General features: G+C 40.9%; 1 protein-coding gene across 5 annotated transcripts in view; it reads right to left on the bottom strand.

Moving 5' to 3' along the window:
• phactr2 (phosphatase and actin regulator 2) overlaps window positions 1–19,274 on the bottom strand; it is a 50,806-nt gene that overhangs the window by 11,397 nt on the left and 20,135 nt on the right. For 2 of the 5 annotated variants that reach the window (XM_030442836.1, XM_030442838.1), the window contains 4 exons: window positions 5,400–5,585; window positions 3,834–3,908; window positions 3,380–3,520; window positions 1,323–1,568 (listed from right to left, as the gene is read on the bottom strand). In XM_030442836.1, the coding sequence (XP_030298696.1) occupies window positions 1,323–1,568; window positions 3,380–3,520; window positions 3,834–3,908; window positions 5,400–5,585 (648 nt within the window). Of the gene's footprint in view, window positions 1–1,322; window positions 1,569–3,379; window positions 3,521–3,833; window positions 3,909–5,399; window positions 5,586–15,785; window positions 16,089–19,274 lie in introns of those variants that run through there. The other 3 variants (XM_030442837.1, XM_030442840.1, XM_030442839.1) reach the window with 3 other exon arrangements.

Here is a 19,274-nt window from a genome sequence, read left to right on the forward strand (position 1 = left end):
TCATTAGTTGGTTTTTCTCCTGATAACCTGATGAAGATCTCAGTACCAAAACATTTTTGTCATTAAACGCAATTGCAAGTGAAGTGGACAGTGTCAGGAGTTTTTTCCCCTGATTTTGTCAGCCTTCAGTCTTCTACACACATGTCGATCTTAAAGCTGTACTCCACCAACTATGATTTAAAAATAAAGCAATTTGAAGGTTTATGTACATGAAAATCCCATACAGCAAGAGGACTAAAGGGATTCAATTAAAAAGGCTTTACATTGACAATTTTCTGTCACTCATTTATCAATTATTAGGCCAATCATTTCAGCCACAATCTACATTATGTGTGTGCTTGATAAAGCCACATAAAGTGTTTTCACACTTTATCTGGCTCGAGGTAGTTCTATTAGAACATGCTGCCAGGCACAATAGTTTTCAGTTTCTAAATGACCATTTGTTATCATCATCTGTAAACTATGACAAATATAGAATAGTGAGTGCTGAATGAAATCATCCTTAAAGTGTCTGTGAAGCGTCTTTGTTTGCTGGTAAAAGCAGCCCGAGGAAAAGGATGAACTTAAAAAAGTTATTAAAACACTAATGAAACATCTTTTGTCCCACTTCCCCAATAACTCAACAAAAAATAAACAGAGGCCTTCAGAAAAGACTGCATGAACATCACATGCAATGTTCTGGGCTCTGTGCTGTTTAGTTTCACTATGTTGTAGTTTGAAGAACAACACACACAGACACAGACACACACGGACACACACACACACACACACACACACACACGCACGCACACACGCACACACACTGTGGTAATGATCATGCCCGAATGTCATGCTATCAATCAAAACCACATGAGTATGTCTAAGCTCATTTTATGAAGGCCATGCTAGGCTGACTTCAGTCCCCACATGCTCTCTCACAAACACACACACACATATATTCACAGTTGTATGGTAGGGGCGTTTACAGCAGTGGCCAAATAAATCTTCACTTCTGCTTTCTCAGAAAACAGACAGAGAGATCGTAACAAAACACTCCTACAGTTACTCACTTGACAGGAAATCTCTTCTAATGAGCAAATGACACTATCAAGAGGGAGAGACAGGGAAATACCATTTTGTAGCCACTTGACAGAAACTTGGCTTGACTAACACTTCAAATACATGAGGGAGCGTACATGAAGAAATGGTTTACGGATGCAAATGACATTAGAGTGTCTTCTTTTTTTTCAAACAGTGATACAAGCACGTTTTCCATGCAGGGCGGCAGGCAGGGAAGACCATCGATACACAAACAGTCTTCAGTCTCAACTAGCTGAACTTACCAGTCCCGCGACTAATGGTGTTAGTGCTCCGCGCATACGTTTTAGTTTGAGTGGATGAGCCTGTCTTGCCTGTGGTTTTAGCTGTCTTTTTAGTCCCAGAGGCACCATCTCTGTGCCTGGTTGTGGGTGCAGTGCCACCCGCAGTTTTGGAAGAGGCGGGCAGAGTGGCACTCTGCTGTTTTTTAGCTTGAGCATCTCGAGGTTTCACCTGGGTTCCTCGGGCAAGAGGTTTAGTATCAGACCTCTCTAAGCAGATCAGAGGAAGCAGGAAAGAGAAGTCAGGTATTTAGAGGTTAATGTAGAGATTAAAAGCAAGATAAAAGTCACACATCTGCACAAACAGATGCACAAATTGACATGCAGACAAGAAAAGAAAAGAAATTGAACGATAAGAGGTGGGTTGGGCTAATGTTGTCGATGGACGGTAATAGCTCTGTTAATCTTGATTAGCATTTTGGTATCACAATGAATGATGTATAAGGCTTGGGATATCACATAAAATGAACCCATTAAAGGTGTCAAGCTATTTACCAATCAAATTGTTGTGGTGTGAGTTTGCCCTTTCTTAAATATAATGGACCTAGATGGAACTCTGCTTGTGATGCTCAAGGCACCAAAAACATACATTCGAAATCAAGAAATCATGACGTTACTCAAGATAATCTACAGACCATGTTGTGAGCAGTCTCATGTAAGAACTGTCTTCTTTTGAACCTATCATTGCGCAAAAGAAAGCCTGCCATCTGCTCATGGATGAAAGGCTCAATCTAGTGAAAGTAAACACTGACGGCGTCCCCCTCGGCTGAGATTTAATGTTAATGACGTTGGCTAGCCTCGCGTCCATGAGTAGATGCAGCTTACCTCTGCGCGGTGATACGGATCTGTGTAGTTTTCAAATGTATTTCTGTGACGCTTGAGCATCACAAGCCGAGCGCGATCCATTTCCTTTAAACTGGAGAGAAGGCAGACATCTCTACAGTCCATCCTTCCAAAGCTTAGCAACTTGCACCAAAGTAATCTTAGATGGATAAATAGGTCTACAGGTGAGTGGAAATTTTTTTTTTTTTTCCTGATGCGTTAAACAGTCTCTTTAATCTTCCCCATCCTCCAGTGTGAAGGTATGCGTGCTCTGCTACTGCATTTGCAGTGTTTGTTGCCTGTGCCCTTCGGTTTATCGACAAATGAACAAACAAATGGCTCCAGGTTCAATGCTAACAGGGTTGAGATGAGAACAGCACAACACTTAAGCAGCATCAGACAGAAGAACAGCGGCCTGTCTCCTGAGGCGAAGGGAGGCATTAGGAGATCGCTACAGCTCTATTCAGACTGTGAATGCAGCCCGCTGCAGGCTGATGTAATGGTAATATCTATTTGAACACATTAAACCTGGTCAGAGATCCCACAGAGGATTCAATGTCAGCCAGAAAACTGCTGCCGATACAAATGCATTCCACAACCGAGAGGAAAAGACTTAAGAGCAACTGAAGTCTAAAAAAAGCGGCAGCGTTTAGTTCCAACATATAAAAGTGGATTTGCTAAAGGGCTGTAAAAGCCCCACATTCCAGAGAAACACAACGTGTTTCAGCACTTTCTGTTTGGAAAAATGAATTAACAATTACACTTACATTTGTTCAACCATATTGACCCAAGGAGTACTTTACACATTGATACTACTACTACAGAATAATGTCTCGGAACAAAAAACTATTAACTTGGAGCAAACATTTATATGCCTGAGGTGTAAAATGTTTTCATGATCATTAAAAATCTGGAGAGAAAGAGCCTCTTTGTAACTCTCTTTCCTCCAGGTTTAATTATTTTACCCCCTGAATTTACCCACCGACATTTTGTCCCCTTATGTTCCCTTCACTGTGTAAAAAGGACAAGTTTGTACCAGTATCAATATCTCTAGATACTGGTGGCTTTCCCATTGGATAATTTATGCTTAATCCAAAGTGTGGTCCATGGGATAACCTTCGCTGGTATTCAGCGAAGGTCACTCCAGATTTTTGTTGAAAAAAGCTCTCATTAGAGCCCGTTATCGATCCAGCAGTTACCTGTTTTGTCCTCTGTGTTGACGGGAGCAGTGGCCTGTTCCTCCTGCTGTGTTTCTGGAGACTCGATGTGAACTTTGACCTCCTCTGATGTTACACTAGATGTCGCATGGCCATTCAGATTTTCACTGCTGATAGTTTCATCTAGAAGAGAAAAAAAAAGTGTTACTGCAACGGAAATCTTCTGCTTTTCAGTAATGTTGTTGTAATGTCGAATACAGCTGAAAGCTTTCGAGCAACAGTTTATAGTGAAGTGTGAAGGACTGTAATTGCAGCTTCATCATCGCCCTCCACATCCACATCATCACAGCCATTTTAAATGCTGGACAACAGGCACATCATTTCCTGTTCTTTATCCTCAAAAACTATGAAATACTGTGATGAGGTGTTATAGTTCACAAATGGAAATGTGGAACAATAAAAAAAAAAAAACATGTCAATGAATGATCAGACAAACCTTGGTCAACGATGAGAACTCCTTTCTTGATGAGCTCCTCCCTCGTTTGTCTGGTGGAAATCTTTCTCTCTAGAACTAAAACACGAACATCACGGTCAGTGTGTGGTTCAACAGGATTTCATGTTCTATATCCTTATCTAGTCATAAACAGAAATTAATTCAGAGATACATCAACAAAACTATTTCACAACAGCTATTTTCCTCCCCTCATTGTGAAAATTTCATAATTTCACCAATCAAGTCAGAGATGAGGAAATACAAAGATAATCCTGTCATCCTCCTACATCTGCTGTTGCTGTTTTTCTGCTCCAACTTCCTGAGAGGGAATCAATCTGCCTTGTTCACAATGAGTCTTTTTTCTACACAGCAGAGCCACCGAATGAGCACATTCATGGTTGAACTCACAAATAGAGCTCAAAGGTTAGTCAATCAATCAATATACATAAAAACAACTATCAACTACTTAGACTAACTTTTTCTGATAGGCAAATGTGAAGATTTGCTGCTTTTCTTTGTCGTTTTTGATAGTAATCTGTTTATCTTTGTGTTCTGGGTGGATGTTTTGGATAAAATAAAGAATTTGAAGGCAACACCTAGTGCTCCTGACAAAATAATGGAAATTTTCACCATTTTTGACATGCGCTGGATTGAAAACCAAAAGATTAGATTCAGCACTACACTCAAAGCAACTCAGTACTCTGCAAAAAATGCCAAATGCACCCAATTCTATATTTAAAATAATAATAACAACAACAACAACAACAATAATAATAATAATATATTACATTTGTAATGCACTTTACATTTAAACAAATCTCAAAGTGATTGAGGCTCAATATAAAAAGTGTTTACACAACAGAGCAGCAACCAACCAACCAGATATTTATCAAAACAAGCACGAAACAGGATATGAGTGAAAACAACCAACCAACCGGATATAAGTGAAGACATGATCTAACTGGCAGAGCTAATAAAGTTAAGTCGTCATTCATAGCCACCATTATAGAAAGTAATATTCAACATTTAACACTGTTGTATAGCTTTAAACAGCGAAGGATTATTGATCTATATCCAGATATTGCCTTGACATCACACCTGCGCACACCTCATCAGAAGACGACAATGAAGAAAAAAAACCAATGATGAGAAATGAAAGGGATCTGACTTGTGTTAAAAGAGTGGGAAACATAAAACACTCTCTGGGTTCACAAGTTCAGCCACAAGAGCTCCAGGTGTGATGCGCTCTAGCTGGCCCTCTGACACAGCCTGAAGTCAACCGACACGGAGGCATAAAACCTTCATACAGATACATAAAGAAAAAAAGTCAAGTGCACCTGGCAGCTGTCAAACAGTTTCTGCTTTCTGTGTTCACCTCCTTTTTGATTTCCCAGCCAAAACTTCAGGAATGAATCAGTGAAGAACAAAGTGTTCACTCGTCTCTTGTGGGAGGAACACTGCTCCTGTTCACACTTAATGTTCGACATGCATCCAAAAGTACGAGCCATGCTGTTGCAAATCAGAAGCCAGTCATCTCTTGTTCATACCATGTCACACAAGACGGCCTACCTTTGGAAAGATCTTGGAACTTGTCGCTGGTCTTCTTCTTTCTCCACTTCCAGGGTTTGAACAGTTTTCCTAGAGACGACAGCTTGCCTCTCTGCTGCCGTGATGCATGGGCATTCTGGGTATTGGTGGCGCTGTCCACCACTACATCACAGCTGGCCAGTGATGATGATTTCTCCAACCCATCAACTGGAAGACACACATGAAGGAAAGAACAAATGTGACATTAAAAATCACGATACAAGCTCCACACACAAGCACGCAGGCTGACGCAGCACAGATCTCTATATGGACCAGTGGGTTAATGTTTACTGATACATGGAGATAATACACTTCCTGGTTATCTATTTTTAAATTGTATATAATGATTCAAGTATTCTGGCAAGAGCTAATGCTAGACTAATGTGTTTACTCATCCATATTGCAAAACACTGACTAGTTTCATTATCATTCCTGTTATTACATGAAATTAAGAATGTTGGTAAGATTTTGCCGATCAATAACGTGTTTAAATCTAAAACTCTTTATGATTGCCAAGCAGGAATATTATTTCTAACTCTGCCCCAGTACAGTATTTGCAGTGCATGCGTATGTGTGTGTGTGTTTTGGCTGGATCCATGTCCTTCCACAACTCCTCCTCTTCCCGTTGAAAGATTGGAAGGGCTGTGAACTCTCTGGAATACTGCAGACAGTGTGCGTGTTTAAGTGGACGTGCATGCGTGTGTACAGCCTTACAGAGGAAGGAGAGGTGGTGTGTGATTCCTCAGATTGAAGCAGAGCAGTGTTTCCTCTAGGATTTTTTTCAGCAGTGGGGGCAGGCTCTCCGGGGAGCCGTGGCGGCGTTCAAACAAATGACACTTGACTGCAGATTTTTACTTTTATGCCCAGCATAATCCTCCTTTTTATTGAATGGCTGGCATGGAAAATGGCTTTTTAAAGGCTGAGTGTAAAAATAAAATAATAACAAAAATACAACAATAAAATTATGTTATTGTTGTATTTGTTATTATTTTTTATTTATTCATTTTCTCCTCTACTCTCATCTCTCTCTCCTGCTCCTTCACTTGGCTCTCCCCCTGCTGTACTCTGCTCTCCTTCACTTTGTTCCACTGCTCCTTCCTGTCTAATGTTACTTGTCTTATACGATTACATAAAACATTAACGTTAGATAATTTACACTCACATCACATCTGATTACAAGTGTGAACACAATTTTTTATCTAACCATCATCATTTGAGTCAGTAAAAGGCTAATGATACCTGACTAGCGTCATCTTCATCAGGTGTCTTTCTCTTCTTTGAGAAATATTTGAACAAGCTCATCTGAAAATGCAGTCAGCAGTTACATCATGGTGTGTATATATTCGCTTAATGCTATCAATTAGTTTACTCACGTTAGCGACACTGAGTTGAGTTGGCACCGGGCTCAATTAATTAAGCTACCGATATGTTACGTAACCTTAGCTGGCCATCAATATTTTTATTTTGCGAATGTCTATTGAACTTATAAAATCTATTATAAGTTTTCTTAAGCTAAAGAGTAGATACTGAGCAAGATAGTTATCTAGTTTACCTCAGCACTCACGATACCCGACCCAGTGCAGGACCCTGCTGTGAAGGTGGAGATATGATGCGGGGGTGGTGTATTTGCGACAATTAAAAAAAAAAAAAGAAATTTGAAGGAGCGCCGGCTAGGATTTAGGACTCCTAAATGAATGTAGAGGAAACACTGCAGAGGTTTTTTTTTGTTTTTTCAGCAACATAACAACTACTGCTGCAGTCTGCTGACTGTAGGGAGCCCAGGGGGGATGAAGAGAAGCATTTCTGCATACAACCGTCCAACATTTTTTCCCCTGATTCTACCAATTTGCTCTATTGAATTACTTAATTCATTCAGTTAGGAGGAGAAGTTATTGTAGGAAATTAGTTTTTAGGGACAAACATCCACTGTGCTAACAGCAGCTGTGTTTCAACCTCAATGTGCTGACTGAATTAACTTCCTAAAATTACATTTTGTTAAAGGAGTATTCCATAGATTATTTGTTTTACTACATGCAATTACTTATTGTATTGTGTTATATTTTAAGGCATTTGATGTTTTAATATGTACTGTATGTATTTTATGAGCTATGCAACAGCGAAAGATACATTTCCATTGTTGCCTACATCAATGCACAATAAAGTTTTGTGAATGTTGAATCTCTAGCATTGCCTTCCTATAACCTTGTTAGACTCATGGTGGACAAATTTAGTACCACAATGAATGAAGCAAAACCACACTTTTAAATTCAACGCATTCCCTAACCCTTGGTGGCGTCGATCCTGGTGCCGACATTTCCCATAATGCATTGGTTTGAGATTCTGTGTTATGCTAGTAGTGGCTAATGTAGCCCCAAGCCACTAGCCTCAATCAGACATGATAATGAACAAGCTACAGAGGTCTAGAGAGCTCACTTATGTCTAACCCCACACAGCTAATTTTTCTAAAACTAAAACTACAACTTGCGCTTACGAGGGACATCACTTGAATCAATTTATCCATTTTTTATGCAGCTCAGCACAGTTTCATTGGATTTGTGCAAGTAATGTCCCTCTTTGACATATCCAAGTTATCAGAGGACAAGTCTTGACCTTTGACTGACAGAATAAACAATTATGTGACTAAATCAAATATTTGTTTTGTGGCTGCTGATGGGTCAAGATGTTACAGTCAAGTCTTAACAAGTCCTCACACAGACAACCTGATCTCGGCTCATGTCCTTCTCAACAACGACTGACAGAGGCATAATAAAGGTTTGTTAAAAGGCAACATTGAAGCGTTTTCTTCCAATTATATCAAAGAGGCTTATGCAGCAACATGGTCAGCAGAAAAAAATGTCCCAGATTTCACACAAACCAAAAGCTGCAAACACACTCAGCAAAGTTGGCTGGATGATCCCGACGCTCAGCACATTCAACAATGGGCAGGAAATAATTATTAGTGAGCTAAACCAGACCACCAAAACCACTGCATGAAAGGTAAACAAACTCTGTAAGTGTAATATTTTCCCATTGGACATCACCGGTGGATCAACACCATATTCCTAACTTTCAGTTGAACTGAGAACAATCAATACCCTCTCATCAGCGCTGACAGACAGTTGATGCCAACACTAGATGCTGGTGGCCATCTGGTGCTCAATACACCTCACTTATGGATATGGGCTGAAGCTGAGGAGCGTAAATTGCCTCTGACTGCTGGTTACCGGGGATTGCCAATCAATGTACTGTCTCAGTAAGAGCATACTGAATTACATCAAATATGGAGATAAGATTTAAAGCATTTTGGTGGTCTGCAGGGTGATAAATCACAGCATCACAGAAAACCATGCAGGTATGAGTGCTCTCAACCGGATATGATCACCTCGTGACCCTCCCTGCTGAGGGATGTCGCAGAAACAACATGCACATACACAACGTTGCAATTAAGAGCACAAAAACCCAGAGCGAAGACATGGAAAAGTGCAGTGCAGAGCGCAGTACATGCTCTCCCCAGACACCAATTTAGTTGTTTCTCTCTCTCTCTCTATCACACACACACACATACACATACACACACACACTCTCATTTCCTGTTCCTGTGTTGATATCAAATCGCAACAATAGGTGCATTTCAGCAGCTGCTTTGTGCCGCTAATGATGGGAAAATCAGTAACAGCGATTATCATCACCATTATCCCAACTATTAAACCTCTAGTGGGAACCAAACAAGGACAATCGACAGACTTATTACTCGCAGAGCAGAGAAGTGAGAAAGAAAGAGAAGAGAAATGAAACACAAACCGGAGAGAGGAGACAAAGAAAGATTATTGTTAAGTTAGAGAACAGAGAAAAGAAAATAGGAAAAAGAGGGAGGAAGGGACGAGAATCGGCCAAGAAGATGACAAATGTCTCGTCTTTTCATTTCTTTCTGAACAAATCCTTGAATTGGTAAGACAAACTAGTGGGTAGTGGGTTGAAAAAAAGCGGAAGATTTGAGAGTCATGCGTCGTGTAGCAATACAGGAAATGAACCTCTCTAGTAGCCTACATTCCAAAGACATACACATGCAGTGCAAGTTTTTTGAGTTATTCGTCAGCCACTCTTATTATACTTTCAATTGATCCTTACCCCACTCTGCAAGTGTTCATCTCAACATCAGTTATGTTCCTTTTGTCCACAGGAAATCCAGTAATCATGTCCTCTAGACCAGGGGTTTCACAACCTTTTTGACAACATGGCCCAAATAGGAGCTATCATTTATCTGACGGACTGGGAGATGCGGTGGGGGAGAGTGTTTGTAAAGTCTTGTAAGCATTTGCATCCTGAGTCACCATAAAGTTGATTTTTATGCAACTGTCATCATATCTGCTGTTGAATTTGGCTTTTTTTCTGCATAGTGACTCCGTTATCCTCACTGTATGCGGGCCTTTTTTCAGTGCTGGTAAAAAAAATATATAATTGCCTTTGACCCACGTGTAACTTAACCGAAAGTGTTTTCATTGTCATATCTAAACTTTAAACTTTATAATAAGTTGGCATTTCCAGAGAAATGTTTGCATGATATATATTGCAATTGCATCAGCCCCCTTACATCCTATCAGGAGTTGTTCCAGACCAGTAGTTCTTAAAGTGGGAGGATGGACAAAGGATACCCATTCTTGAGGATCTACTACTCTTGCCTGCTGCCCCAAAATCACAATGTATTGACATTTAAGGAGCAAATAACAAAGTCAGATGACACTTTTATAGAGAGACAAAGTCCATGAGGTCAGGGTGGATGGAAGGTCAATAAAGCATCCGGAGAATGCAGCTTGTTTCCTGTTTCCCATCAAAAGTCAATGTTTTATACTGAGGTGCAATTCTCGTTTTCATGACTGAATAAACAAACTGCCCTCACAGAAAAACACAATTTCATACGGTTATACTTTGTCAATATTTACAGGAACCTACCCAAGTAGCCATCTACTTACTTTAGCCCGAGCATGAATCTTTCCCCAACTCTTACCGATTCATCTTTGTGCCTAAACCTAACCAGCCTAAACCTAAGTAAGATTCACTCTTAAAGTGATTTATTGATGTTCCCTCGGGCACCACGCCCCTGAACTACATGGCAGCATCACGTTCACCCATCCACCCACATTGCCTCCCTTCACACACCCCACCCTGTGAGAAATAAATACAGAAATCAAGTGTCAGCAGCAAAGGAAGTGACAGCATGAGCCACTATAAGGAAACAAACGGTTAAAGAATGAAAATAAGCTCAAAGCCACAGAAAGACCAGCTTGTACTCTATAAGAAAAGAAGAATAATGGCAGCTGGGCCTCGGTTCATATTGTGTTTAAGCAAACCACGTTCTATTCTGAAAATGAAAATGAATTACACAACAACTGCAAACGTTTGCAGCTATACTGCAATCCTGCATTTCAGGCAAGAGAGATCTGTTTAAGAAAAGCACCGGACTTTCACCCAAACAACACTGACTACAGCTCTTTAACAGCACCAGCGTGGCTCCAATCCACTTCAGGTTAACTCAGGGATGTTATTTCGCTCTACAACTGCTGATTCGCCTCCATGATTCCACACTGCACGGGGGCGTTTTTTTTTCAAACAGATGACTCTAGATGTCATGCTAGAAGGGTGAGTCAGGGTTTGGATACATAGCAGCTGTGGAAATTTGTGGGCTCATCAGAAACACTACTTGAGACACGACAGACATCTCGACAAAGTAATCCCATGCAGGACTTATTCAGTGAACATTATTGTTGTTCAGTAAAGGGCAACTACACTAAACATATCAGATGTTACGCTGGTTTAGCAGCTGTCCAGTTTTTTTTAATAAATTTTCCATGATACGGGTGACACATGTTGCCTGGCATTGTAGGGTTAAAGTGGCTTTGTATTGTGACATAGCCAGCAGCAGTTTTTTTTTTTTTTAGACGTTATAGCAGGAACATGTGTTGAGGAGGAGGGGAAAGGGAGAGGCTTCCTTCCTTCACTACAAGTCACCAGGGAGGGAAGAAACAGGCGTCATGAATAGAGGAAGAGGGTTGAGGGGGGGAGAAAGAGGGAAAGAGAGACAAAAGAGAGGAGAAGAGAAAACGGAGAAACAAGAGGAGATGTGGAAACTGAGGTGGGGCAAAAAGAATAGAGGAGGGCATAAACAGAGAAAGGAAAGAAGAAGAAAATGAGGCAACAGGAGGTGTTGGATGAGAGCGGAGAGATGGGCGGCGCTGGGCATTGGCTTCATTTTTAACACTTGGGTCATTTCTTCCAAATCTCTCTCCAACATGAGCCAGAGGAGCACACTTCTGCTTAACTCATGACACTCACAGGACCGAGCAGCGTTGGTTAAGTCAAGAGCAAAACCTCACAAAGAAATTAAACAGGAAACTGCAGCTTTACAGTGTTTGAACGCACAGTCATAACTCATTAAGGCTCAGAGGATATCATTTTAATGATCTTTCAATAAGACGATGACAGAGTCACTTCCCTCTCCTGCTTAAGTGCTGCACATTCAGCATTTAGAAGCATATCACAGCATCATTATGTAACCAATACTGAAGCTGTGCAGAGCATGTAGATCATTATTATAGCTCAGGTTCCTATGCACACATGTTGGCTAAGTGTGCTGCAGAACAGTTTGTGCTTTACTTTCAATGCAATACTGTTTACGGTCCAGTTTTGTTTTCATACAGAGATGTTCTTCATTGCTTTTACCTCACTACCCTAAATCTTCTTTCATGGCTCATGGACACAGTGAAGACTGCAGATGGCAGGGACTTTTTTTTAAGTACTGAGGCACAACACATGCTCACACTCCTGTGCTGTTATTGGAATCACTCAAGTTAAGTTCATTTATTTCAGGCCCTGTCCACCAGTTCACAAGTATTGGTTAAAACAAGGCTTTTCTATGCGTTCTGGCCTTTTGTACACACGTAAATGGCATTTTAGAGCTTTTGGGAAACTCCTTCCAGGGTAGAGATATTAGAAACTGTTCAATGTTTATGTCTGGATGAGCAGAGACTGAGATTTTTGGAAATGATGATGCAGACAACCAAGTTCGATTCACAATCAGCGTGGGTCGCATCATTTGCAAAGTGAGCTTGGATTATGTGTTATGGTATTGCGGAGTATTTAAGTTGGTACACTGACCGAATGAAAGTTTTATTGTCTATATTAGAGTGATAAAATAGCATTATTCTGAAGGATTATGCAAAGTACAGTAACATTTCCCTTCCTCATCATTTTAGTTTTGTTTTTGGAAAAACATGCCTTGGTATCAGCCACGGAAACCTGTAACATATATAAGAGAAACATCAAGTAAAAGTATGTTTAAGCAAAAGTCATTGAAAGTATTTTCTGTAACTAAAAACACATCCACAGAGTAGGCAATCTGTTTCCTGTTTAAGTTTCCAGTACGTATGCAACATCTGCTGTCTTTGACTATTGTGAGTGATGTTTGCAGTCAGCAGTAGTCCAGCTGGTGACAACTGAAATGAGAAACCTGAGTAATTAAACAGAGAAACATAATGAGTGCAGATGCTTGGAAACATCAGCTGACAAAAAAATAAATAATGACTTAGTGGCAGTTCTTGAACTTTCGATAGTATAACCTGATCTTCTAGAGCAGGTGAACTGACGGATATGACAAATGTGGCAGCTCTATTTGCTGAGGAAGACTGTGTGATATGGCCAGAGGCTACGGAGCAGACATCCAATTAAAGAAGAAATAAACAAGACTAGGAGTTCAATGCTGATGTCAGTACCTAAAAAGCACTGAGGTTTATTACCAAGCCCAATACAAGACGAGAGGTCACATATTTCTGAAAATGACTCGAATCAAGACCTTTAAATCTTACAGGTCTCGGTCCATCTGAACACATTTGGGAGATTCTGCACTGATGTCAATACGGCGTCTTTACAGCTACCACCAGCAAAACATCAAATGAGAAGAACAGCGTTCAACCCTCTGACACCTTGAGAATCTACAGCAAGGAGATAACTGAAGCTGGCACTGTGTTGGTTTTACTTTTATTCGTCACCAATCTCTTTACTAAAATGGCTGTTCCTCTAAAAGCAGTGATTCATAGTGATGTGGGACGCAGTGACCTGCTGTTTTTCTGTTGCACCATTTAGTAAATTGCAGCCATTTGCATTCACTTCTTGCCGCAGGTGTGAAACTGTGGCCCTTTTCACGCAGAGGTTCTGCATTAACGCCATAACGAAGGTTCAACTTTACATTGCCTTTGTTTGTTCACACTGAACCATGCAGCACCTGCACATATAGCCGCTCCAGTGCGTCATTTCATACAGCATGCGGGTGCTACAGAACCAAAAGTGGCGTGAAGGTACACATCATATCGGTGACATCTGTGATGTTTTTTTTGCATATCGACCAACGTATTTTCTCGATGTCGACAGATCTGCGATAGGCCAATATCAACCAATAATATCAGCCAATCAATGTATCTGTCGAGCTCTAGTGACTTAAACTTCAACTGAGTCAAGTGATGGCAACTATGTGATGCAACTATTTTGATAATCGTTTTTCAAGCAGAAATATCACTAATGTGACAATAATGGAATATTTTAACACATATAATCGTTAGTTGGAGCCCTAGAATCATCAAATAGTCAACCAACAGAGAAAAAAGTCTGCAACTATTTGATAATTTTCAAAAGGAATTATTTTTCCAACAGCTCTATTTTGTGAGCATTTTGCCGCTTTTCTCCATGTCACAGCATTGCTCACAAATTGTATTTTGATTTTGTACTGTTTGTTGGACAAATAAAGCTATTTAATAACAGCATCTCAGCCTCTTGGGCTTGTGATTAGGGGTAGATCGATTATCAGTCCCGGATGATTATCTGCCTGATATTCGGTATTGTTTTGATTATCGGTATTGGGGTTTTTTGGGGTTTTTTTCCGTCAGATTGTTGCTAAAAATAAACTAAATTAAAAATGTGATACATTGGATCTGATGCAACTTCCCCCGACACAACAATATGACTGGTTACATGTCACAATTATGGGCCTATAAATCTGCAAGGTAACTTGTGACTAAATGTATCAAATAAATTTAGTAGACAGAAAGTACAGGAAAAAGGAAATACTCAAGTAATGAACCTCAAAATTGTAATTAAGTACACTGCTACAGTAAATTGAACTACTTGGTCTCTGGTCGTTGACACAAAGTTTAATTTTTACAGTAAATCAATATCAGTTCCAAATATCTGTTTTCTCTGTGTCTAATTATTGGTATCGGCCCTGAAAAGCCCATATTGGTCATTTCTTCTGTGAGGAAGGTGAGCAGGATTACACTGGACGAGCTTTATGGAGTCATTTTAAGTTTAATTGGTTGTTTATTCATGTTTTAAAATGAGTCCCAATCTACTTCAGTGGATGACAGACACCATTTTTGCAGTTAAACAATACCGGAGACTTTTTGTGGACCACAGCACTTTACCCTTCTTTCCATCAGCATAGGGGTGACTATGTAGTGTGACGACAATTTCATTTTTGGGTGAACTTTTGATCAAAACATCAGCCATCACCAGCCCCGAAAAAGCCGTATCGGCCGACCCCTTGTTGTGATTTCTGACATTTAATTGACCAAACGCTCCTTCAGTTAATCTCTGCAGCCCATGGGTGGTACCCCAGCTCTTCTTTTACTTGGACATAATCAAATTCTTGAGTTTTGCAGCTGTCAAAACTCACTGATGAGTGATGAGATTTCCTGCGGAGCCTCGACACAGACAGAAAAACCCACTTGGTGACATAAGACATGTCAGTTAACAGGTTTCCTGTCTGTGATTTAAATGTATAAATCCACTGAGCTAGACTGGATTTTTCAGGTAGTCCCCTCTGCTCCACCTCTGCCCTCCTCTGGGTAAACACAACCGGCTCAGAACTTAAAGCTGCTCTCTGGACTCGTGTCAAACTTTAGCCTGCTAAATACATAAAACTCACATAGAAAAAACAAAAAAAAAAGAACAGCCAGCAGTGGCAGCAAACAATGCGAGCTATTATAAGTTACACAACACATCCTGCTTTAAAAAAAAAAAAAAAAAAAAAAAAACACTGGCTATTTCACTCTTGGGCAACTAACAAACAACCGGCGACAGATTTAGACACACAGGCAGTGAAGTGAGGTGATGCAAGTGAGTTAATTCAACGGTTAGCTAACTTCACATTAGCATGAAAACCGTTAGGCGCTCCGTTCGTGTTGAACTCGGTGGAAGTTTAAGTTAAATTGTCCGACGAAAAGACAAACGAGCAGACATCCTGGGTACAGATAGCGGAATGTGTGTGTGTGTGTGAGAGAGAGAGAGACAGAGAGACAGAGAGGAGGGAGTTCACACACTCACCGCTCGCAGGCTGAGACACGGCGGACACGGCGGTCTGACCCATATTGAGCTTCTCCGGAGCACCGAGCGCGCCCCCTCCCCGAGATCCACCCCGTGATCACGGCCGCCTAACGCCGCGTAAATCCCGCCTGCAGCCGCCGCCGAGTGAGCTCATGTCGAGGGGACAGAAAGTTTCAGAGCGCGGTAGCTTGAGTCGCTGGAAAACTTCGCTGACTGACTGACTTGACTGACTGACTGACTACTACGTCGCTACTTCCCCTCCCACATCTCCTTCCTCCTCCCGCGAGCAGAGCAGCTGAAGAATGCCTCTCATTCCTCCGTCAGATTAAAAGGCGCTGCTGGGGTCAAAGGGTGGCGGGTCCGACACCCTCAGACACCAGATTACACAGCGGCCAGGGCCAGAACATATAATGGACAGGAAGGGGTTTAGTTTTCAGCAGTGGTTGGAATACAGCTTCACTTAAAGGGGCACTATGTAGATTTGAAGAAGAAACTCAAACCCAGAAGTTTAATATTTACAATATTAATGAGGTGATAATACAATCTCTTTGCCATAGCTGAATAAACAAGCTGTTCTCTTAGGAAAATAAGGTCCCCAACACACTGTTTGATGCTGAAAGGTGGCAGGATCCGCCACATATCAAACAGTGTTTGTCCTTTAAATTGATTCAGGTTCGGGTCTTCTGATGTGGGATTGTATGAGGTATTTATCCCCAGGGCTTTCTGCTGCTGAAATCATAATAGCAGACATATTTTAGCCACCCTAAAGAAGTCTCACCCAAGAAATATATATCCGTTTAAGTGTATGCTATGTTTTTTTGGGGGTATTTTACATTGCCGTTAGACAGCCTTTTCCTTTGGAACTAAATATGGACGTTGAGGGAAGCTGATAAATAGCTTACCTGGTCGAACGCATGCCTCCTATGAATTACAGAAGATGAAACCTATGGTTTCAAATCCCCACTGGTGCCAAGATGTCATATATTGTAACGATGATACGATGCACTGTGAGGTTCCAGAAGTTGGCACGCGAGTATTTTCGCTGTCCATCTCCGTTCAAGCAGAACTCAGAACATCTTTCAGTTGGCATTGAGTTTGAAAGAGAGAGAAGAGAGTCATTTTTTTGATAGCTATAGATACACAAATCATATGATGAGCTCATAAAATACAACACATTGTTGAGATTGAACCAGCTGATTCCAGCTATTTGGCTCGTGACCCCTCACATTAGAGCAGCGTGGGGCCCGCTGCACATTCCAGATGTTTTGTGAGTGAATAACCAACTGTTTGAGGCAAAAAGAGGGAAAATTATACATTATCTCACATAAAAAAAACACAGGTTAGAGAATGTTTTAAGTAATAAAAGTATATTTTTGGATACTTTCCTCTTTCATTACCCTTCTCATGACCCCTCAGATCCATCTGGTGACCTGAAGGAGGGGCCAGACCCCTAGGTTGGTCAAAACAATACTGAACTGCAGATAAATGTAGCTAAAACTATACAGCCAGCTACAGTACAACAGTAAAATGCTGCCTATGCACGCATCAGTATTAGAAATATAATAATATGAATTATTTCTCAGTCACAGGCTACATTTAAACACAGAAGTGGAAGCAAAAGTACTTTGGATTCTTGAAATACATTTTGCTGAAAAAACTGCTTTCACTTGCGTAAAGGATCTGAGTACATCTTACATGTTGGTGAAGAAATTTCCAATAGCTTTTTAAGAACAACAACATGTTTTTGTACTTAAAGGTACACACAGGTGTACAGACCTGGATATTACAGAGAACCACAAATAGACCTCACTCCTCATCCAGTGAAGCTTTGCAAAGATAAGACGGTATGGTAGGGATGATATCTGTTGGGATTTATTTAAATTTAATTAATATAATGTGCATTTCCACTATTAATATAATAGTGAATGGTGAAATAATGACTAGTTGCAGTATGAGTATGATGGTATGTGAGGTATGGTAGCAGAGAGGAGAGGAAACAAACCACTGGAAGCATTTTGAATAGAAAAAGTTTAGAAGGATATCCTGCTAATGCACGGGACCACCAAGAAAGGTGAGGTCATTCAGACATCAAACTTGCTTTTGTCCAAGTGCTTTGATGGGTTGAGCTGACATCACAGCGTGGCAATAGAAGTAAAACCTGTCAGAGAAAAGCTTTATAAAACCTTGTTTCTGGGGAAAAGTCACCTCACCTGTAAAGCAGTTTCTAAGAGATTTGACGAGTGATTCGATTCATGCAGTTTTAATGTCCGCGATCACTGAAAGTGAAGTTCTGGCTCACTCCTGATCCATTTAGATCGGGGGCCTGGTCTTGCTGACCCAAAATAACTGCCCTGGGGCACTATCAAGATGGTTGCCAAGTGGCAAGACTTGGCTGAAAGGACTTTGGCATAAGGGTTAACTGGAAAATAAATAAATAAATAGGAAATAAATCTTGATTTTTTAGATTTGGAACTATAAGCTGTTTCATTTCCGTCAGCAGTTAACGGGCAAAACAAATAAGCTACCTTAAAGAACTGAAACAAAGAAGAACCGAAGGGGAACTTCATTTTCAGTTTCTCTGTCAGTGCATCTTACTGTCGGTGTAAATCATTCAACCAAAGCCACACCAAAATAAGATGCTGGCAACTTTGACATCAAATATTTAAAGACATCTGTGTGACCGAGCTTGGGAATCAACTATATTTTTAGCGTCCAGCCCAGGATGAATAAATGAGTTCGGGTCTGGACAATGTCTGTGGCTCCGGAGGAGGGTCAGTGGGATGGCAGTCTTTACCCCTGAGGCCATTTATTTTCTAAGAAAGCGATGACAGTGAACCCAGAATTCATTTTTCAGGGGGCTAAAGGAAAGCAAAGGCTGAAATCTGTCAATGTTTGTCAGCGTAGCCTTTAAACCCTTTGATAGCCGCATGGAGAAATAATATCTGTTTAATATTAGACATGACACTCACACCACTTCTCACTGACGACCTCAGCAAACCAAGCAGCGCTCCTCCTTGAAACTGTCAGTATGGGGGGGTCAACTACAGTGTAACGGAGTAAAACATGTGTGTGTGTGCGTGTGTGTCTGTGTGTGTCTGTGTTTGAGAGAGAGTGAGCTTTATCTGTCATCACTGTCAACAAAGTGTCAGTTGATAGGTTTCAGATCCCAGCTCGACAGAATTAAGTGGTCAGGCAGGAGTCACTGGACACACACATGCACATGCGCGTGCGCACACACACACACACACACACACACACACACACACACACACACACACACACACACACACGCACACACACACACAAACTCACCATAGTGTGACGATGCCAAGTCAACCTTGCCTGATCCTGGAAGTGAAATGTTTGCGGTCTAAGGCCAAGACTGCCATCTAGTGTTAACTACACAACCCAAACGTCTGCTCAAGACCTCACATTTAACCAGGAGACTAAAGATGACTCAATGTCATACAAATAATTCTTGTTCATTCT

The sequence above is a fragment of the Sparus aurata genome, chromosome 15 (assembly GCF_900880675.1).
Source record: "Sparus aurata chromosome 15, fSpaAur1.1, whole genome shotgun sequence".
Lineage (NCBI taxonomy): Eukaryota > Metazoa > Chordata > Actinopteri > Spariformes > Sparidae > Sparus > Sparus aurata.